Here is a 17,036-nt window from a genome sequence, read left to right as displayed (position 1 = left end):
AGCGGGGGGCGGGGTTTGGAGCGGGACTAGGGGCGCCCTGCACCTCGTTCCTGTCAGGCCCCGCTGTGGCGGGGCGGGCCCGCCATGGTGATGCTGCCTGGCCTTGCCCGCCTCAGCACACCGCCTGCTCCTGCCCGACGATGCACCAGCTCTGCCAGCAAAACGTGTGGGTCCTTCAGAGGGGAGCTCAGCCCACCCGTGCCCCGGCAGTGGGGCTGGCAGCGGGGCACAGAGATTCCAGGAAAGGCCCCGCAGCTGCTCCTAGTGGAGTTTGGCCTGAGGCCGGGCTGCTTTGCGCCACTGGGGGGAGCTGATGATAAGCCTGACAGGCAGCGGGCACAAGTCTTGGGCCCCCGGGTGCTTGCTGTGCTGGGTGCCAGGGTACCAGGCGGGTGTGGGCCCGGGGGCGGCTCATGTGTCGGCACACTAGCTGGGGACGCCCTGCTGCCTTCTTCCCTCTTCCCATTGTCCCTCCTCATCCCACCTCCGTCCTAGCATTCCATCATCCCTCCACCTCCCCTTCCCTTCTCTCTCCATCCCTCCCTCCCTCCCTTCCTCCATCGCTCTCTCTCCCTGTCCCTTCTTCTCGTCACCATCCATCATTCTCTCCTCACCCACGGTCGGAACGGCTCCTTTAAGTGCGGCAGTGACGTCAAGGGCGGGCACAACTGGCGCTGGCGCCCAGCCCGGGGACCACAGCCGGTAGAGAGAGCACAGCTGCACGGCGGCCGCACAGTGCCGGTGCCGCATGGCTCCGCCCCGCGCGCTCCGGGACCTGACCCTAACCCTGGTGGCTGCGGTCGCCGCCCTCGGCTCCCTGCTCTTCATCGCCTGGAAGATCTACTTCCGCGGCACCGGCACCGGCACCGACTGGAGCGGCTGGTGGGAGCGGGAGCTGCGGGAACTGCGGGAACGAGAACCCCCCGGTGACACGGTAAGGGGCAGGGGGGGATCCCCGCTGGCACCGCCGACTCGTCGCGGGGCGGGAAAAGGGTTGCCATCTTCCCGGGATTCCCTATACCAGGAGCCGTTTACTGGGATCTCCCCGAGCCCATCGGGAAGGGTCTGGGGCACGGGGTCGAGATCCGGATCCCTCCGGGTTCCTCACATCTCTGAGACCGTCCAACCGGGAAAGTAGTCGGGAGTCGGGATCACCAGGGGAAGGCTCTGGATGGCCAGCGGGATACCCCCGAGCACGTGGGGCAGAGGAAGGGGCAGGGCCAGTACCCCCTGGAGCTGGCCATACTGGATTCCCCAGGATACTCCGCAGGTTGACGGCCTTTGGGGGCCCTCCTGCAGCCATGCTGGTGGGGAAGGGCCCCCCCTTGTCTGAATCTCTACTGGAGCCCACCAAGCTGGAGACTGCGGTGCTGTGGGGAACGGCAGGATCCCTTGCTCTGGGCTGGTCACGCAGTCAGCTGCCTGAGCGTGGGGCTGAGGATCCCAGAACCAGTGCCCCACCCAGCCCCTCCTGTGCTCCTCACAGGTGCCCTGGAGGCAGGTGCTGGTGCTGGGGCTGGATGGGGCTGGGAAGAGCAGCATCCTGCACTACATCTGTAGTCAGACAGCCAGGAAGAGCATCGCTCCCACCTACGGCTTCAACTCTGCCCAGCTCTGTGTAGAGGGGCTGGAGATGGACTTGCTGGAGGGTAAGTTTGGCCTGGCCCCACTGTGTCCCCCAGAGGTGAACCTACACACTCCAGAGGGTCCCCAACCTGTTGGCACCAGGCTGGGGATGCAGAGCATCTCAAGTAGTGGGAGCACCCTGGGTGACCAGAGATGTGGTTCCCTGGAGTGCTGCAGGATGGTGGCAGACCCCCTCGCCCTCACACGAGTGCCTAACCCTGCCCCTCTCCCACAGTGGGTGGCAGCCAGAACATGCGAGCGTACTGGCAGCACTACCTGAGCCAGGCCCACGTGCTGGTGTTTGTGGTGGACTCGGTGGACAGGTCGCGCTTGCTGACGGCACGTCAGGAGCTGCACGCGTTGCTGGATGCAGAGCCCCAGCTGCCCCTGGTTGTGCTGGCTAACAAGCAGGTGGGTGTCTGTCTCTCTGCCCCTGCAGGTGACTTTCTAGCTGTTCCCAGCAAAGCTGTGTTTCCCCAGGGCCCCAAGGGGAAATCTTAATACCCAAAACCTGCCCCTTCTTTCTTGGGGCCTGTCTTTGTAAGAGGCACAGCTGCTATTACCCAGCTAAGAAGTTTTAGGAGAGCACCCCAGCAGCAGCATGCAAAATCCCTAAGAGGAAGTATGTTCCCCAGGCAGGTGGCCAAGCGCATGCCTCGTGCTGCTTCCCTTTAGCCTGCAACAAGCCACTGCAGTGCGAAAGCAAGGCAGCCTTGCCTGAGCACAACCTCTGCCAGGACCACACAGGCAGGACTGGGCCCCTTCCAGCTGGCAGTGTGGCTCCCAGCACTGTTCCCCTTCTGAGCAGCTGCCTCTCTCGGTTACAGGACAAGAGTGATGCCCTGAGCACGGCAGAGCTGTGGGAGGAACTGGCCCTGCACACGCTCAGTGGTCATCGCGAGGTCTTCCTCCTGCCCACCAGTGCAACCTGGGCTAGCCTAAGCACCACCAACAGTGTCCTCCATGTGAAGAACCTGCTGGTCACTCTGCTCTCTCAGTCCTGAGCCCACACGGGGGCAGACAAGCTTCCACCTCTGACATGGCTTCCCAGAGGTCCATGGTGCAAGGATGGAAGCAGTTATGCAGACTCGCTGGTAGCAGGCTGCCAGTGCTGGAGTGTTTGCCACTCCACAAGGTTTTGGGTTGAGCTGTAGCACAGCTGCCTCTAGGGAACACAAACAGCAGGCTCTGCACTCTGCCACAGGGAGAGGGCAGCTGCCTCCCCCACTTCAGGGACAAAATCTTTGGGATGGAGGCACAAGCATGGCTCTTACCTCTTGATGAGCAGGAAAGTGTAGCACAGGGCAGGGCCCCACACCTTCACAGCAGCCCTGCAGGATTTAAATGAATGGGGCTGAACAAGCAAGCCTGCCTTTTCACCAGCTGCCATGAACATTTCCTCCCAGGAGACAGCTCAGGCTGTGCTCCACTGGGGCTGAGTACAATACCACAAACTCTACTCAAAACCCTGTTTACGAGATGAAGGCAGGTATCAGGCTGTTCGGTAGAAGCTGCACTCAGCAGGCACTTTCCCCTGCATGGTCTCCCTCACCCTCAGCTGCCTCAGAGAGAAGGGGAAGGAGCCAATGTCGAGAACCACAGGATGCCTTACCTGCAGGCAGGAGGCTGCTGGGTCAGGCCACAGGCCCCTGGGTCCTGGAACATGCATCATGGAAGCTGGGGAGGACATCAGGGAAAGGTGGTATGTGCCAGCTGGTCTCTGCTATGAAGCCTTTTGTACATTCACTGCTTCCTTTTGTCAATAAAGGAGGTTGATCACTCTGCTCTGATCTCAGCTCCTTGGCAAGGAAGGGCTCCCCAGCCTGGTCTTCCAAGCTCCAGGCAGGAAGTTTGTTTGTAGGGGAAGGAAGCAGCATGTGGCCCCACTCCAACCACTGCTGCCTACAAGGAAATCAACAAAAGCCCAAGTTCTGCCCACACCCTGCTGGCCCCCAGCCCCATTGCTGCAGAGGGTGACAAGCACCCAATGCCCACGTCCCACGTGTTGGCACCAGGAGCTCACTGAAGTGGGCTGGTGCTAAGTGAGAGCTCATGAACGTGACACTCACACCAGCCTGAAAGATTGGTTTATTTTAAAAAGGCAAAAGGAGTGCTGCTACCTTTGTGTGGCAGCTGGCACAACACATTTAGTCCCAATGCTACAAGTCACAGCCAAGAGTCTTTCATACCTGGTTATAATTGTCTCTGCCTAATGAAAGTACTTCCTCCATCAATAGAGGGTTTGCATAGCTCAGCTTGCAGGCACTGAGCCTGAGAGTGACTGTCACCAGCTTGTCAGTCCCCACTTGGTTCAGGAAATGGTGACATCAAGCCTGCACTTAGAGGCTAATCTGAGAAAAGGAGGCAGTCACTGCACATCCATCTTTTCTGGCTTGAGTGACGCGATGAAATCCTTGTATTCTTCAGGATAGAAATTCTTGTATACATTGATTTTTCTCTTGATCTGCTTGGGAGTATCCTGGTAGTAGTTCTTCTCATCTCGAGCCATTTCCTGTGACAAAGGAGAAGGTAAGTCAGAGGAGTGGCCCCAAGAGTAAACACCCAATCAGCCCAGCCTCACCCCTAAGGCCCGCTCAGGCCAGCTGTAATCACTGCCTGACTCAGACAGGGCATGGGTCAAGTTTCAAAGTACTGCTTCCCATTAACAATCAGTTGACTGAAACAGGATCCAGGGCAGAGGATTAGTGATTCAAATCCTGCAGGTCCAGGACTGATCCAGGACTGGGTGCTCCTCAATCTGGGACAGGCAGTACTCACCTTGTAGTTCTCCCCATGGTTCTGTATCATGTACCGCACATAGTCAATGAGGTCTCGTGAGAGTGTGTTTGACTTCTTCTCAGGGAAACTGGCCTCATATTCCATCTCTAGAGAGAGAACAGAGATCCCATGAAGCAGGGGAGGGAAGCAAGCAGCACCTCAGAGATCCCCAGCCTCTTTCCCCAGACCAAACCCTACCAGTATTGCAGAAAGGAGATGATCCTGCAACACAGCTCAGCTGCTCACAAACACAGAGCTGCTTTCTAGCATGACAGTGCATGAAAACACAAGACAACAGCCTTTCACATGGGCTGCAGCATCCAGGCCTGTGCTGTGGCTCCTCTCCAGCTCACACCTTTCTGCTTAGGCTGCAGAGCATGACTGTTCAGAGCTGCCCAGCACAGCACTAAAACACACAGGGTCCTGAAGCCAGAGTTTCTAGTCACCCTGATGCCCCCCTGTTGGGGGAACAGGTAGAAATACTGCAAAAAGGGAAGCACAGGTATAAAAAAAGGAAATTTGTATGGAATGGCAGAGCTACTGGCCTGGCTGGGAACTCCCAGCTGACTGCTGCCAGGGAGAGGGTACTCCTCTACAAACCCACAAGCCTGGACAAGAATTAACAAACAGCCTTCCTGGCCCCTGGCACAATATAGCAAGCTAAGGAAGTCTGTCAGCACAGAGGTGAGAGATAAAGTAGCACACAGGGATTTGGGAGAGACCCAAATGCAATGGCAGCAGCAGGGTTCAGCAGGAAACTCGCCAGGGCTGCAGGTGGTGAAGCACTCCCTGGGCAGGACGGAAGCGGCACTGACCGTTCACCACGTAGGGCTTCCGCACGATTTTCTTTCCTTGCTCCAGTCCATCGCTTTCCACTTCCATCCCCTGGGCAAAATGAAAAAGAAGGAAACTCAAGGAAAGTCCATTTAGAAGAGAGATATGTCTCCACACATTGCTCCCAAAACTCCAAACTGCTATACAATGGCTGGAAGGACTGGGAAATCTCATCTGACTTAAACAGAGCCTTACTTATGCCATTGAGCTGGCAATACCGTGTGAACAGAGACAGGTGTCAAAAAAGGTCACTCCTGGGTTTTATGTTTGACTGGGGTCTTTTTTTTAAACAAGTCTTACATTTAGTGGGGCCACCTTTCACCTGCAAATGTTGCCCACCAACACAGTGAAGCCAGGCTGGCACTGCTGTACACAAAGAGACTTTTGTTGTTATCAGGAGCAACTCAGCTGCAGTGTTACCAACCCCACCTCTCTCAGAAAATTCCCAGGAGACTGAAGCAATTTATACTTGTTCCAAAGCCCATTATTTTCTTGTGACACCATAGCTCGCTCCCTTGACAGGATCTTGGCAAGAAAAGCGTATGAAATAAAGATAAGAAACCCATCCACCCACAGAGACTAGGGTCCAGAGCTACCTGATCGTGTTCTAAGGCAAACTCCTCTACACACTGCTTTCCCAAGACCAGCCTCGTAACAGAACGGTTTGAGTTGGAAGGAACTTTTAAAGGTCATCTGGTCTAACCCTCTTGCAGGGACATCTTGATCTAGATCAAATTGCTCAAAGACCCACCCAACCTGACCTTGGATGCCCCAGCCCTGGAAACATTCACCACATCTCTGGGCAACCTGGGCCAGTGTCTTACCACTCATTGTAAAAACTTTGTTTCTTATACCTAGCCTGAATGTGCCGGGTTCTGCACATTGGCCACAACAACCCCATGCAGTGCTACAGGCTGGGGTCAGAGTGGCTGGAGAGCAGCCAGGCAGAGAGGGACCTGGGGGTGCTGGTTGATGGTAGGATGAACATGAGCCTGCAGTGTGCCCAGGCAGCCAAGAGGGCCAATGGCATCCTGGCCTGCATCAAGAACAGTGTGGCCAGCAGGAGCAGGGAGGTCATTCTGCCCCTGTACACAGCACTGGTTAGGCCACACCTCGAGTACTGTGTCCAGTTCTGGGCCCCTCAGTTCAGGAAGGAGGTTGACTTGCTGGAACGAGTCCAGAGAAGAGCAACAAAGTTGGTGAGGGGTTTGGAACACAAGCCCTATGAGGAGAGACTGAGGGAGCTGGGGTTGCTCAGCCTGGAGAAGAGGAGACTCAGGGGTGACCTTATCACTCTCTACAACTACCTGAAGGGAGGTTGTAGACAGGCTGATGATGGTCTTTTCTCCCAGGCACCCAGTACCAGAACAAGAGGACACAGTCTCAGGCTGCGCCAGGGGAGGTTCAGGTTGGATGTTAGGAAGAGGTTCTATACAGAAAGAGTGATTGCGCTATGGAATGGGTTGCCCGGGGAGGTGGTGGAGTCGCCGTCATTGAAAGTGCTCAGAAGGAGACTTGATGGGGTGCTTGGTGCCATGGGTTAGCTGTTTGGGTGGGTTGGATTGGTTGATGGGTTGGACACGATGATCTCGAAGGTCTCTTCCAACCTGGTTTGGTTTACTCTATTCTAATTATTCTAATGTCTCCTCTTTCAGTTTAAAGCTAGCACCCCTTGTTCTGTCACAACAAGCTCTGCTAAAAAGATTATCCCTGTCTTTCTTGCAGGCCCCCTTTAAGTATTGGAAGGCCACAATACATTCTCCCTGGAGCTTTCTCTTCTCCTGGCAGAACAACCCCAACTCTTTCATTCTTTCCTCAGAGATGCTCCTGCCCTCTGATTAGTTTTGTGGTCCTCCTCTGTGTCCCGGAGAAGACCTTACCTTCCACCTCCCCAGTGCAGTAGCCAAGGCCCTCTGCCCCTTTCCCAGTGGCGTTCAGCGGTACTTACTAGCAGCTTCTTCTTAGGGATGGGGACGGCCTTGTTGGGATCCTCGGCCAGGCCCATGTCGGCCAGGTTCTGAGCCACCGACTTGGTCGGGTCCCAGGCATGGCGGATATGCGAGCTGCATGGGGAAAGACATGGAAATCACGAACTGCTCTCGCTCTCACCGCCTGTTCCCCTTCCCACAGACGAGCGTCCCTCAAGCGCCCACCGAGCGGAGCAGCAGACACTCCCGGGGCATCCACTCCCGCACGCGCCCAGGGCCCGCGCAGTGACCCACGCCCCGCAGTGTGCCCACCGGCGCGGCCCTCACCAGGCGATGCGAGGGGCGGCGCGGCGGCGGGCACTGCGGTACAGCCGCTTGCGGTTGAGGTTGTAGGAGTATTTCTGCCGCCGGCCTTTCCCTTTCGCCTTCGGCATGGCGAACCCACGTTACTGCCGCTGTCTCCGAGCGCTGGGGCAGGCTGTCCCGTGGGCACCACGGGAAGTGTAGTCTCACCCCAGCGCCCCGCCCTCTGGTTACTCGGGTTGCCGCCTACAACCCCCAGCACACCCCGCGGCAGAGGCGGGAAGTGAGCGGTTCCCCTCTCCCATTGGCCGCCGAGAGCGCAGAGGTGCTTCCGAACTACGGTAGCCGCGCAGGGCCGCGGGTAGTCACCTTCCCAGCGGGCCGCAGCTATGACGACCGGGCCTCCCCCCCTGGAGCCTAGCGACCTGCCGATGTTCAGACAGGAGGGCTTCGGGGACAAATTCCTGCGCAAGACCCGCGAGAATCCCTTGGTTCCTCTTGGTGAGGGAGGGACGAGGTGGGGGCTGCGGGGAGGAAAGGCCGGGGCCATCGAGGGTGGTGACGGAGGAGGGCTGGGAACGAGTGATCCGCCCCTTCTGAACCCAGCCCCAAGAGGCTGCCCTGCGGGGAGGTCATGTTTCTTATTTGAAGGTGTCGTCTAACGACCCAGTAACGCTCAGGTCGTGGGGAAGGCGGGAGGGAGGTATAAGCTGGTCGTCGCAGCCCCTGCCCTGCTCAGCGTCCTTTTGTCCTTCTTCCTCCGTCCTTCACTGCAGGCTGCCTCTGCACTGTTGGTGTCCTGACCTATGGACTGATCAGCTTCAAGAGAGGCAACATCCGTCGGTCTCAGCAGATGATGCGGGCACGTGTCTTGGCCCAGGGCTTCACCTTCGTGGCCCTCCTGGGAGGCATGGTGGTCACAGCCATGAAATCTAGAAAGTGAAGTCAGGCAAGAAAGAAGCTGCAGCTATGGGTGATGTGCTTATGCCCCAGTCGTCAGTGTGGATTCTGGCTGCAGATGAAGTTTTCTCAGAGACAGTTGTGATGTCTTGGTGGAGCCAAGTGTCAGAGAAGCTGTGTTCCAGAGCACTGGAAACGTGGGTAATACACCTCTGTGATTAACCTGAAATTTAGGTTGTGGTATTTTTTAATTGCCTGACAGCTTATCCTCCTGTAGCACTCAAGGCTGCAGTTCACTAAGGCTCTCCACCCTGGCAGACCTCTTATAAAATGGTGTCCTGTGGTTCATGGTCTGCACTGAGGTGTGGCTTTAGTCAGGTGCTGCACCAATGTTTGAGAAATGAGCTGCCTGGGTAGGAAGGAACAGCTCTGTTTATGGCCTGATCCTGGCAGTAAAGAGTTCATAAGTGTCAGACAAGCTGGGGATATAATATAATGTGTTCCACTGCAACTGGTGAGTGATAGAGTGAGTTGCAGCTGATACTGGGTTGCAGAGCATTGGGAGGCCAGAAGAGAATGCGGGAAGGAAAGGGAACAGACGTGGGCACCTCACAGGTGTGGTGATGCAAGCAGGACACAAAAGATGCAGCTCCCTGTGAAAACAGTGTGGGAACTCACATTTCCAAAATGGGGCCTGGCCATGTTTTCCAAGTTCTGCTGCTGCTGCTTCAGCTACTTTTGCTGGGGGGCAGTTCCTGCACAGCTCACTGCTGGGAGTTGGAACTCACTGCTGAGCCAAGTGCTCCTTTCCCAGAGGGAGCTGCTTCACTTGAGTCATGACAAACATCGTGGTGGGTGGCTCCAGGGCCCACTGTTGGTGTTGAATCATTACTGAAGGTGTTTGGTGAGCAACAAAGCATTGCTCTCCTGTGCAAGGCCACAGGGCTGGGAGGACACTGGCTCTCTGTTGTGTGGCTGCAGCAGGCTGTACCTGTGGGCAGAACATACCTGCAGGGGACAGGGCACAGACCACTGGCTGATCGTGCTGGAGTCCCTTGCTGCAAGTTCCTGCAGGGTTCCCAGGCACTCTGGATGTCTGCATGTTGCTGCCTGCACCCTTGCCCTCCCTGGCCTAAGGTGGCTCTGCAGCTGTCTGAGCCTGCTTTGCCCTTACAGGCAGTTCTGGAGGATGGGGTGAAAGGGAAACCCAGTACTGCCCACAAACAAGCACTTGGTTTGTCCTGTCCAGGGAACTGTGCTGTTGAGCTTGGGCAGAGAGAGAGGGCTCTGGCCTACCAGAGCTGACTTCTGAGACACAAGGGTGGGGGACAAGACATCACCAGTGCTGAACAGGGTGAGCTCCACTTTGGCACTAGGTAGCTTGGAGCATTGTCTGCCTTGCCCCAGTTGCTGCCTGCTCAGCACGTCTTTCACAGAAGCTGCATTTGGCTGCCTTGCTGGCATGTCCAGCCAGGCTTGGGGCAGCAGTGTGAGAGGCAGCTGGTGGTCAGATCTGTGAGTGCAGCCTGGAGGCAGGCATAGCATAGCTGGATGGGAGCAGCTCAGCCTGGCTGGGCATGCAGGACCCTAGGGGCAGAGCAGAGCTCCCTGGTCCTGCTGCCATGGCCTACTGCAAACCCTCTGGCCCTTCCCCTTGCTCTTTTTGTTTCCCTTTATTTTTTCTTTTTCCTTTTTTCTCCTGTTGTTTTTTCCTGTTGTTTTTTTTTCCTGTAGGATGTGGTTCTCCTCCTTTCTGCAGGAGGTTCTGTGGTCTCCCAAATACACGTGCACTGCTGAAGCAGAAAGATGACAGTGCCCTGTAGGATTGGAGATGTTGGTTTATTGTAACAGGTAATTTGAACAGTCACGGATACCAAAGCTGAGGGGATGTAGAACAGCTGTGGGCATGGCTCCCCAGGAGCTGGCTGTTCCTGCCTGACACGGGGGCACAGCAGCTGGGGGACTGAGGGGCCCTGCTGCGTGTGGAGGCCGGAGGGACAGAGTACAGTGGAGCTGCCTGCCCCCGGGAAGCCGCCAGAGGGCACTTCCTGCTGTCCCACATGAAAGGCAGGTAGCCAAGTCCCGACCTATCCTGCATCAGCGTCCATCCTGCACCACAGCACAGCTGCCTGGCGTGCTGGAGCGCGGGGGGACGACGGGAGCGGTCAGCCTTGTGGAAAAGGGGGCACAATCCCAGCACCCAACACCAAGTGAGTCCCTACACACCCATTTCCCTTCCCAGCCCACTGCTGAGCCCGTGCCCACAGACAAGGGTGCTCATTCACCCAAGGGGTGCAGCAGCAGGGTAGGTGACCTTCCTGACTCGTGGAGCCATCACTGCATGGCAGGAGCGCTCTGGGTACTTGCTTTTTAGCTGAGCAAGGCTCTGCAGGGAGCCTCAAGCAAATGTTTTTTGGGCTCTGCTCCATGTCTCCCCTAAGCCTGTTGCTGCAAGCTCTTTCCAAGCCCCAAGTGAACCAGATCTGGGGCACAAGCTCAAGGCTACCCCACAGCAGGGTGAATGCAGGCCTGACCCTCTCCAGCTAGCCATGAATTTGGCAGTTTTCCAAGGCTGGTGCCAATCCCACTAAGCAGAGGAGAGAAAGGTGGTGTTTGGGCTGGAAAGCATATGCCTTGCAGGGCAGCAAGCAGGACTGAGGCATCTTGCCACACTGGCATAGCTCTGCAAATTCAGCAGGGGCCAGAGAGAAGCCACAGAGCAGCTGCAGACAAACATGCAGGTTGTTTTCTGGGGCAGCAGAAGCCCCAGCACCAGAGCTCTGCCCAGTCCTGCTCTGGGGCCCTGGACTGGGGAGTTAGGAGCCTGACCTGCCCCATAGCAGCTACATCTTCTGACCTCCTTCCCTGCAACAACACAGCCTCCACCCCATCCTAAGGAGCAGAGCAGAGCCAAGGGTCCTGAAACCTGGCACCCCACATTCCTCACTGCTGGTGGTCTTGCAGGAGAGACAGAAAACATCCTGAACACTCACTGCCCTGCACCACCCCACTGCGGGGCACACAGGATGGATGGGACATGGATACTGCAACTGCTGCTGGGAGCCTGCTTTTTGGGGTGTAAAGCCAGGCTGTGAAGAGTTCTGCTGAGCTTGGGGCAACCGCAGTCAGTCCTGGCCCAGCCTGGGTTGTCTGCACTCACATTCATCAGTCCCTGCTGGCTTAGCAGCATCACACTGCAGCTGTGCTTCCTGCAGGACCTTACAGTGAGGAGCTGAGACAGGGCTGTTTCTCAACCCTCACACCACCCTGCACCAGCTCTGCTCTAAACCCCATGGGAAAGGCAGGCAGCAGCCCAGGGTCCCACTAGGATCACTGTCTCAGAGCTAGGACCCAGGCCCAGACAGAGGACTGCCATGCTGCAGCCACAGGCAGATTTATTCCCAGCATAGGGGTGAGGTGCAGAACACTAGGTGGGGGGTTGCCCTTCCCATTCAGCCAGGCCCCTGGGCACAACCTCCTGCTGGGGCTCCCCTGCTAACTCAGCTCTGCCACCCAGTGTTGCTTCCTAGGGAAATGCCACAGTAATAAATAAGTGTAAAAAGAGACCGATGCACCTTTTAAGCAAAGGAAAACCATGGGGAGAGTTACAACTGGTGACTCACAGCCGAGGCGTGCACCAGGCAGCAGGGGCAGGCAGGATGAGGCCCTTTCTGGGCTGGCCCCACGAAGCCACCCGGCTCGGTGAGCCCAGCCTCGCCCTGCTGCACTCCCGGCTGTGCCAGGCGGCAGCTAGCGGGACAGGGGCGTCTGTTTGAGGGAGATGAGCACCGAGCGCATCCGAGAGACATCCTTGCTCTGCTTGCTGCTCTTGGGGTTGAAATCACAGAGCTGGGCCACCTTCTCCCACTCAGAGCCCGGGGTCTCCTCCTTGGACTCCTTAAGGAATGCTTCCTCTGAGGCCCTGCCAAGACATTGAGGGTTGTCACGGACAGAAGCTTTTCCAGCGAGACCCTCCCCTCAGTTTGGGAACCCCTTGCGTCCCCACTTCCTGTCCCAATGCTCCAGCCGATGAGCTTAGCGTCCTCTGGGATCCAGAGACACTCAATGCTCAGGGCTGCACTCACCTAAGACATCATTCATCCAGGGGCACTGGGATGTCTGCCCGCTTCCAAGACTTCTCCACCCCCAGAGTCATCCTCCAAAACGCACAAGACCCTGTGGGCTTTGCCTCTTCAAACAGTCCCCACAAGGGCATTTCCAGGAGCTCCACCTGCCTCCTAAAACTCCACCATCTAGAGACACTCAGCTGCATAATCCTCCCTCCGGGACCTCACCAGGGCCAAGGATCTCCAAGCATCCCCCCCTCCCCTTGGCTGGGCAGCCAGTGCTGGGGCCAGGGCGGCAGACCCTGCGGGGGCAGGATACATAAGAGGCACATACACATAGCCAATCACATCGGCGTCCGGCTGCTGGTAAAAGGCTTTGTCAGCGATCCTAGCCCCGAGGCACAGAGAGAGAGAGAGTGCAGAGCAGACAGGCAGGCAGAGGGTTAGAAAGAGAGAAACAGAGAGAGGGTTAGCGTCCTCCCACAGAGCATGACCCACTCATCACAGCATACACGGCACCAGGAAAACCTGCCAGTGACAGCAGGACTGCAGAGACGGTGCCCCAACTCTGCCTGATGTGACGCCCATGAAGGGGGCAGGAGACATAAAGATCCCAGAGTGAGCCCAGTGTGGTCCCAGCCAGGGCAGCTCTGCACAGCCACTGGAGCTGCTCAAAGACCTGGGGCATTTCTGGCTGCCTGGCAAAGCTCCATCCTTGCAGAGCTGGACCCCACTTTAGAGAAAGAAGCCCCCAGATATCCCAGGAAGGCAGATCTTGGTGCACAGCAGCTTGTGTTGCAGCCCTTGTGGCCTTGCTGACCCCAGCATACCTGTTGTTTGCCCGGTTCTTCTCCACCTGCTCATTCTGACGCAGGTTCCACTCCTCCAGGTCCTTTTTGGCCTTCTCACGCCATTCCTGCTCAGTCACCTTTGATGCTGCATCTAAGGCCAGAGCAAAACGAGATGCCATCAGCCAGACTGGCACACACTGGTTAGGTAGCCCCTCAGCAGGCAGGACAGCTGTAGGTCCCCAGGCCTGTCCCCAGTCCCCACAAGTACTGTGTGAAAGGCATCGCTGCCCCAGAACAGTACATCTCTAGCAGGGGCACCCACACGGTGTGGGGCATGAGACCCCTCTCTGCGATGCATTAGGATCACCTGCTGGTGAGGGACCCCAAGAGCCCTGACTGCTGCATCACATAGTGTCACAAAGGTGGCCATGCACAGCCTTGGCTCTCACCCAACTCCTCCAGGCGCTTCTTCTGCTCTTCTCTCCACTTTCGAATGCTCTCAGGTTCCTGGGTCAGCCGGTCAGCCTTGGCTATGGCTGCATAGGCATCCGTGGGACCATTGGACTCCTATGGGACATGAGCACTTCACCATCAGCACCAGCTCTGCCCACAGCCCAGCCACCTTGAAGGGCTCCAAGCAGGGCAGGACTCCACACTCTCAGCAGTCAAGACAAGCTAACCTGGGAAGTAAGGAGGCTGACAGCCTAGGACATCTGGGACATTGTCCCTGAAGCACTGCTTAAGCTGCTGTCCTAGCCCCAGGCCCTGTCACTTCCCAGGGTTCCCCTTCCTGACTTGCTGCTAACTGCCAAACCAGCTCTCACATCCTCTGGGCAGCCCCCCAGCAGAGGACAGCCACCAGGCTTGTGACATGCTCCCCACCAGCAACAGGCTTCCCTGGTCCCATCGTTAGAGTCTTGGTCACAAAAGACAGAATGAAGCCCAGGTGAGAGGCAAGCCCAGGGGAGGTACCATGTTCCATCTGGACACCAGCCTGCAGGCAAGAGCCTCCCTCAGTCCTCTGAGCTGCCCACACAGCTCCCACCAAGTCCAGCACCACACTGTTTCAGCACCTTTCCTAACACCTTCTGCTGGCCAGGATGCCCAGCCTGACACCGAGCTCAGCAGTGGGATTACGGCTTTGCTCCAAGATCCCCAATCTAATTAAGTCTGTCCTGTTCCTGATATGATTATCATCCCACAAACAAGGCATAGGCAATGCACATGCCACACAGCTGGGCACCAAGTGGCTTGAAGGGCTTGTCAGATGCTGGCACAACTTTTGTAGCCAGCAGAGGTGTGCTTTGGGCTCCCAGAGGGAGCTGAGACCCACAAACCATTCTTGGCCATGGGGCAAGTGGGTTTAATGGAAGATGCTGTTAGGCCAGCAAAGCAAGCATTCCATTGCAGCTCTGTCCTGGTTCTGGTCTCTGCCAAGCAATGCTTTTGACTGCCCTTGGGGCCTCCAGGAGCTACCCAGGCTGAAGAATGGGTGCTTCTAGGGGGAATGCAGGATCTATGATCTGTTCTTAGGGCCTAGGTGCTCCTTCAGGGCACAAGCCACCTGCAAATACATTTGGGGCAGGTCACAGCAGGTGGGATTAATTTTCTCTTCAAAAAGGAATAAGAATGGAGCAGCCAGGACTACCCCATGAGACCCAGTCATTTCCAGGAGGACCATAATTGTTCTGTGACTGCAGAGCAAACTAAGGTCAATCCTGGAGACAGAAGAGCAGGGTGCTGGCCCCATACCTACCCAACCTCCCTTAGAAGCACTGGGCTGGGTAAAGGGGCTGAGCTCTCACCTGGAAGACATCTCCATTGACAGTGGCTCCTCCATTCTGGAAACCAGCTAGAGAAAAAGAAACAGCAAAAACACAACTATGGCAGCTGCAAGTAACCACAGAGGGGGTCGATGTTCATCAAAATGAAGCACATCAGCTCATGGAGGTTTGTCTGTGCCAATTCCAGTCCAACACACCCATCCACAACCACCTCACACATCTGGGCCAGGCCCCATGATCTCATGTCCTTGGCAGAATTCAGCCAGCATCTCCCCCAGACAAGCCTCTTGGAGTATTTATGTCTTTGTGGTGTTTTCACTGGGGTTTTATCTTATCTGAAGATTAGGGAAACTATTCCAGACAGAAGGCTGGACACAGGCAAGTGCCCTGGCTGTAGAAAGACAACCTGACCAGCCACAACCTGCAAGTGTCAGGCAGAGGCTGCCAATGGACGCAGAGAGCTGACCCAGAGCTTGTTGGCTGACTTCCCAGAGGCACAGAGATGAGAAGGAAAGGTAGTCCTGCCAGGGACAGAGCCCACAGAAATACTGCAGTGTGCTCCCACAGGAGAGGAGGGCAGGCATGCATGCCAAGGACCTCAAGAACCCACCTGGGGAGATGCCCTTGGGACAAGCTGCAGGGTTAGGGCTGGGAATGAGGCCCCACAGACATCCACAGCTGGGGCACAGCCCCATCTGCCACCCAGCCCCAGGGAACACAGACAGATGCACACCTGGGTCACAAGGCCAACCCCATGCAGGGGTGTCTGCTGCCAGGAGAGAGGAGGTTTTGAAGGGGGCACATTTAAGGCCCTGAGCTCTCCCAGAGATGACCACAGGGTTTTTACCAGCCCGTTAGCCACAGGCACAGCCAGCCACATGAGCACACACAGCTCACACAAGTGCCAGCCCCACACTGCTCACCCCCAAGGTGCAGCTCTGACTACACCCAGATCCAGCCTGTCTGACTGCATTTATCACTGCAGTGTCAACACCTCTCTGGCCCAGATCTCCTTCCATGGCCCTGCATGTGGAGAGATGAAACCACTGCTCCACAGCCAGCATAAAGAGGCCTTGTGGGCCTAGGTTAGGGGAAGCCAGAGGGCTGTGGTAACAGTGCCCCCAAGCCCATGCGGAGAGCAGACCTTGAGCCTCTGCCCTGCAGGGCTTAGGACCACAATGTTCCCATTTTGCCTTCCATTTTGCATCCTAAAGAGCTCTCCTGTCTGTGAGGGCAAGGCTGTCATTGCTTCTCAGCTCCACCTGGATACCTCCCACACTGGGACACGAAGACAAGGGTTCATCCAACCCAGGGAACTCAGCCTTCGCACAGGAGGAAGGAATCACCCCACATCTGGCAAGTCCCAGCTCAAGATTCACCTCACATACTGAGGCTTGAAAGACAACCCCAACGCACTGTGCTTTGGGACGAAGTACAGGCCCGGAGAGCCCGTGCTGGGATGCAGGCCCGGTCCACTGGGGGACCCCGCCGCCTGCCCACTGGGGCTGCAGCATGAACCCCATCACCCATGGGAGATGCTAGGCATCCTAGGGGAACCCCAGCCCCACTGGGGGTGCAGCCTGATGGGAATCCCTCCCTCCCCTCTGGGCAAGAGGGGGGACAGCCCTCTTCTACACCCGCGGGGCAGGACAGCTCCTCCATGCCCAGAGGGCACGCAGCTAGGCGCGCCCCCGGCCGTGCCCGCCCAGCGCGGCGCGGCGCTCACCCGATTCCGGCGGGGCAGCCTGACCGGCCGGGGCGGAGGCCGATTCGCCATCGGTCGGCCCGAAGCCCTCATCGTTCTCGATGCCCGCGATCTCGCTCTCCTGCTGGGCCAGGAAAGCGGCGGCCGGGTCCTCCTCGGCGCCGGCCCCCTCGGACGAGGAAAAAAATCCGAAGTCGTCAGCCATTGCCGGCCCACCCGCCCCGCTCCCGCTCCGGCTACGCGGCTCGGCTGGGTTGGGCTCCAGCGGGTCCGGGCGGAGCTGTCACTGCGGCGGCGGCAGGCGGGGCGGCCGCGTGACA

The 17,036-nt window shown here is 57.3% G+C and overlaps 4 protein-coding genes across 6 annotated transcripts; 2 read left to right on the top strand and 2 right to left on the bottom strand.

Moving 5' to 3' along the window:
- Positions 1–4: 4 nt before the first annotated feature.
- On the top strand, positions 5–3,408 carry ARL10 (ADP ribosylation factor like GTPase 10). Of its 2 annotated transcripts, XM_068161193.1 has the most exons (5): positions 5–164; positions 640–934; positions 1,487–1,649; positions 1,862–2,037; positions 2,454–3,408. In XM_068161193.1, exons 2-5 carry the CDS (start codon positions 749–751, stop codon positions 2,628–2,630), a joined length of 702 nt encoding a protein of 233 aa, XP_068017294.1. In that variant the 5' UTR covers positions 5–164; positions 640–748; the 3' UTR covers positions 2,631–3,408. The 2 variants fall into 2 exon arrangements, with proteins under 2 accessions (XP_068017294.1, XP_068017283.1); XM_068161182.1 differs by having other exon boundaries at positions 5–934.
- A 288-nt stretch (positions 3,409–3,696) lies between these two features.
- NOP16 (NOP16 nucleolar protein) lies at positions 3,697–7,666 on the bottom strand. Its single transcript, XM_068161148.1, has 5 exons — positions 7,494–7,666; positions 7,187–7,301; positions 5,220–5,289; positions 4,405–4,511; positions 3,697–4,138 (listed from the first exon to the last, which is right to left on the bottom strand). The coding sequence occupies exons 1-5, from the start codon at positions 7,598–7,600 to the stop codon at positions 3,995–3,997; spliced, it is 543 nt and encodes a 180-aa protein (XP_068017249.1). The 5' UTR covers positions 7,601–7,666; the 3' UTR covers positions 3,697–3,994.
- A 135-nt stretch (positions 7,667–7,801) lies between these two features.
- On the top strand, positions 7,802–8,598 carry HIGD2A (HIG1 hypoxia inducible domain family member 2A). Its single transcript, XM_068161161.1, has 2 exons — positions 7,802–7,970; positions 8,246–8,598. Exons 1-2 carry the CDS (start codon positions 7,859–7,861, stop codon positions 8,410–8,412), a joined length of 279 nt encoding a protein of 92 aa, XP_068017262.1. The 5' UTR covers positions 7,802–7,858; the 3' UTR covers positions 8,413–8,598.
- A 3,343-nt stretch (positions 8,599–11,941) lies between these two features.
- Positions 11,942–17,002, bottom strand: CLTB (clathrin light chain B). 2 transcript variants are annotated; one of them, XM_068161129.1, is made up of 6 exons: positions 16,738–17,002; positions 15,033–15,079; positions 13,677–13,794; positions 13,267–13,378; positions 12,771–12,824; positions 11,942–12,291 (listed from the first exon to the last, which is right to left on the bottom strand). In XM_068161129.1, the coding sequence occupies exons 1-6, from the start codon at positions 16,919–16,921 to the stop codon at positions 12,120–12,122; spliced, it is 687 nt and encodes a 228-aa protein (XP_068017230.1). In that variant the 5' UTR covers positions 16,922–17,002; the 3' UTR covers positions 11,942–12,119. The 2 variants fall into 2 exon arrangements, with proteins under 2 accessions (XP_068017230.1, XP_068017238.1); XM_068161137.1 differs by lacking the exon at positions 12,771–12,824 and having other exon boundaries at positions 16,738–16,996.
- Positions 17,003–17,036: the final 34 nt, after the last annotated feature.

The sequence above is a fragment of the Melanerpes formicivorus genome, unplaced genomic scaffold, assembly GCF_026170545.1.
Source record: "Melanerpes formicivorus ecotype bairdi unplaced genomic scaffold, bMelFor1.0.p_v2 SCAF_2, whole genome shotgun sequence".
In the NCBI taxonomy this organism is placed as follows: Eukaryota; Metazoa; Chordata; class Aves; order Piciformes; family Picidae; genus Melanerpes; species Melanerpes formicivorus.
This window is presented reverse-complemented; position numbering and strand designations above follow the sequence as displayed.

Coding starts and splice junctions, on each gene's coding strand:
- ARL10 (XM_068161193.1), top strand. CDS start 749: ATGGCTCCGCCCCGCGCGCTCCGGGACCTGACCCTAACCCTGGTGGCT. Junction 935..1,486: donor GAGAACCCCCCGGTGACACG/GTAAGGGGCAGG, acceptor TGCTCCTCACAG/GTGCCCTGGAGGCAGGTGCT. Junction 1,650..1,861: donor GGAGATGGACTTGCTGGAGG/GTAAGTTTGGCC, acceptor CCTCTCCCACAG/TGGGTGGCAGCCAGAACATG.
- CLTB (XM_068161129.1), bottom strand. CDS start 16,921: ATGGCTGACGACTTCGGATTTTTTTCCTCGTCCGAGGGGGCCGGCGCC. Junction 13,379..13,676: donor GAAGCGCCTGGAGGAGTTGG/GTGAGAGCCAAG, acceptor CTCTGGCCTTAG/ATGCAGCATCAAAGGTGACT. Junction 12,292..12,770: donor GCCGATGTGATTGGCTATGT/GTATGTGCCTCT, acceptor ATGTCTTGGCAG/GGCCTCAGAGGAAGCATTCC.
- NOP16 (XM_068161148.1), bottom strand. CDS start 7,600: ATGCCGAAGGCGAAAGGGAAAGGCCGGCGGCAGAAATACTCCTACAAC. Junction 5,290..7,186: donor TCCCTAAGAAGAAGCTGCTA/GTAAGTACCGCT, acceptor CATTTTGCCCAG/GGGATGGAAGTGGAAAGCGA. Junction 4,139..4,404: donor ACCATGGGGAGAACTACAAG/GTGAGTACTGCC, acceptor CCTTTGTCACAG/GAAATGGCTCGAGATGAGAA.
- HIGD2A (XM_068161161.1), top strand. CDS start 7,859: ATGACGACCGGGCCTCCCCCCCTGGAGCCTAGCGACCTGCCGATGTTC. Junction 7,971..8,245: donor GAATCCCTTGGTTCCTCTTG/GTGAGGGAGGGA, acceptor CCTTCACTGCAG/GCTGCCTCTGCACTGTTGGT.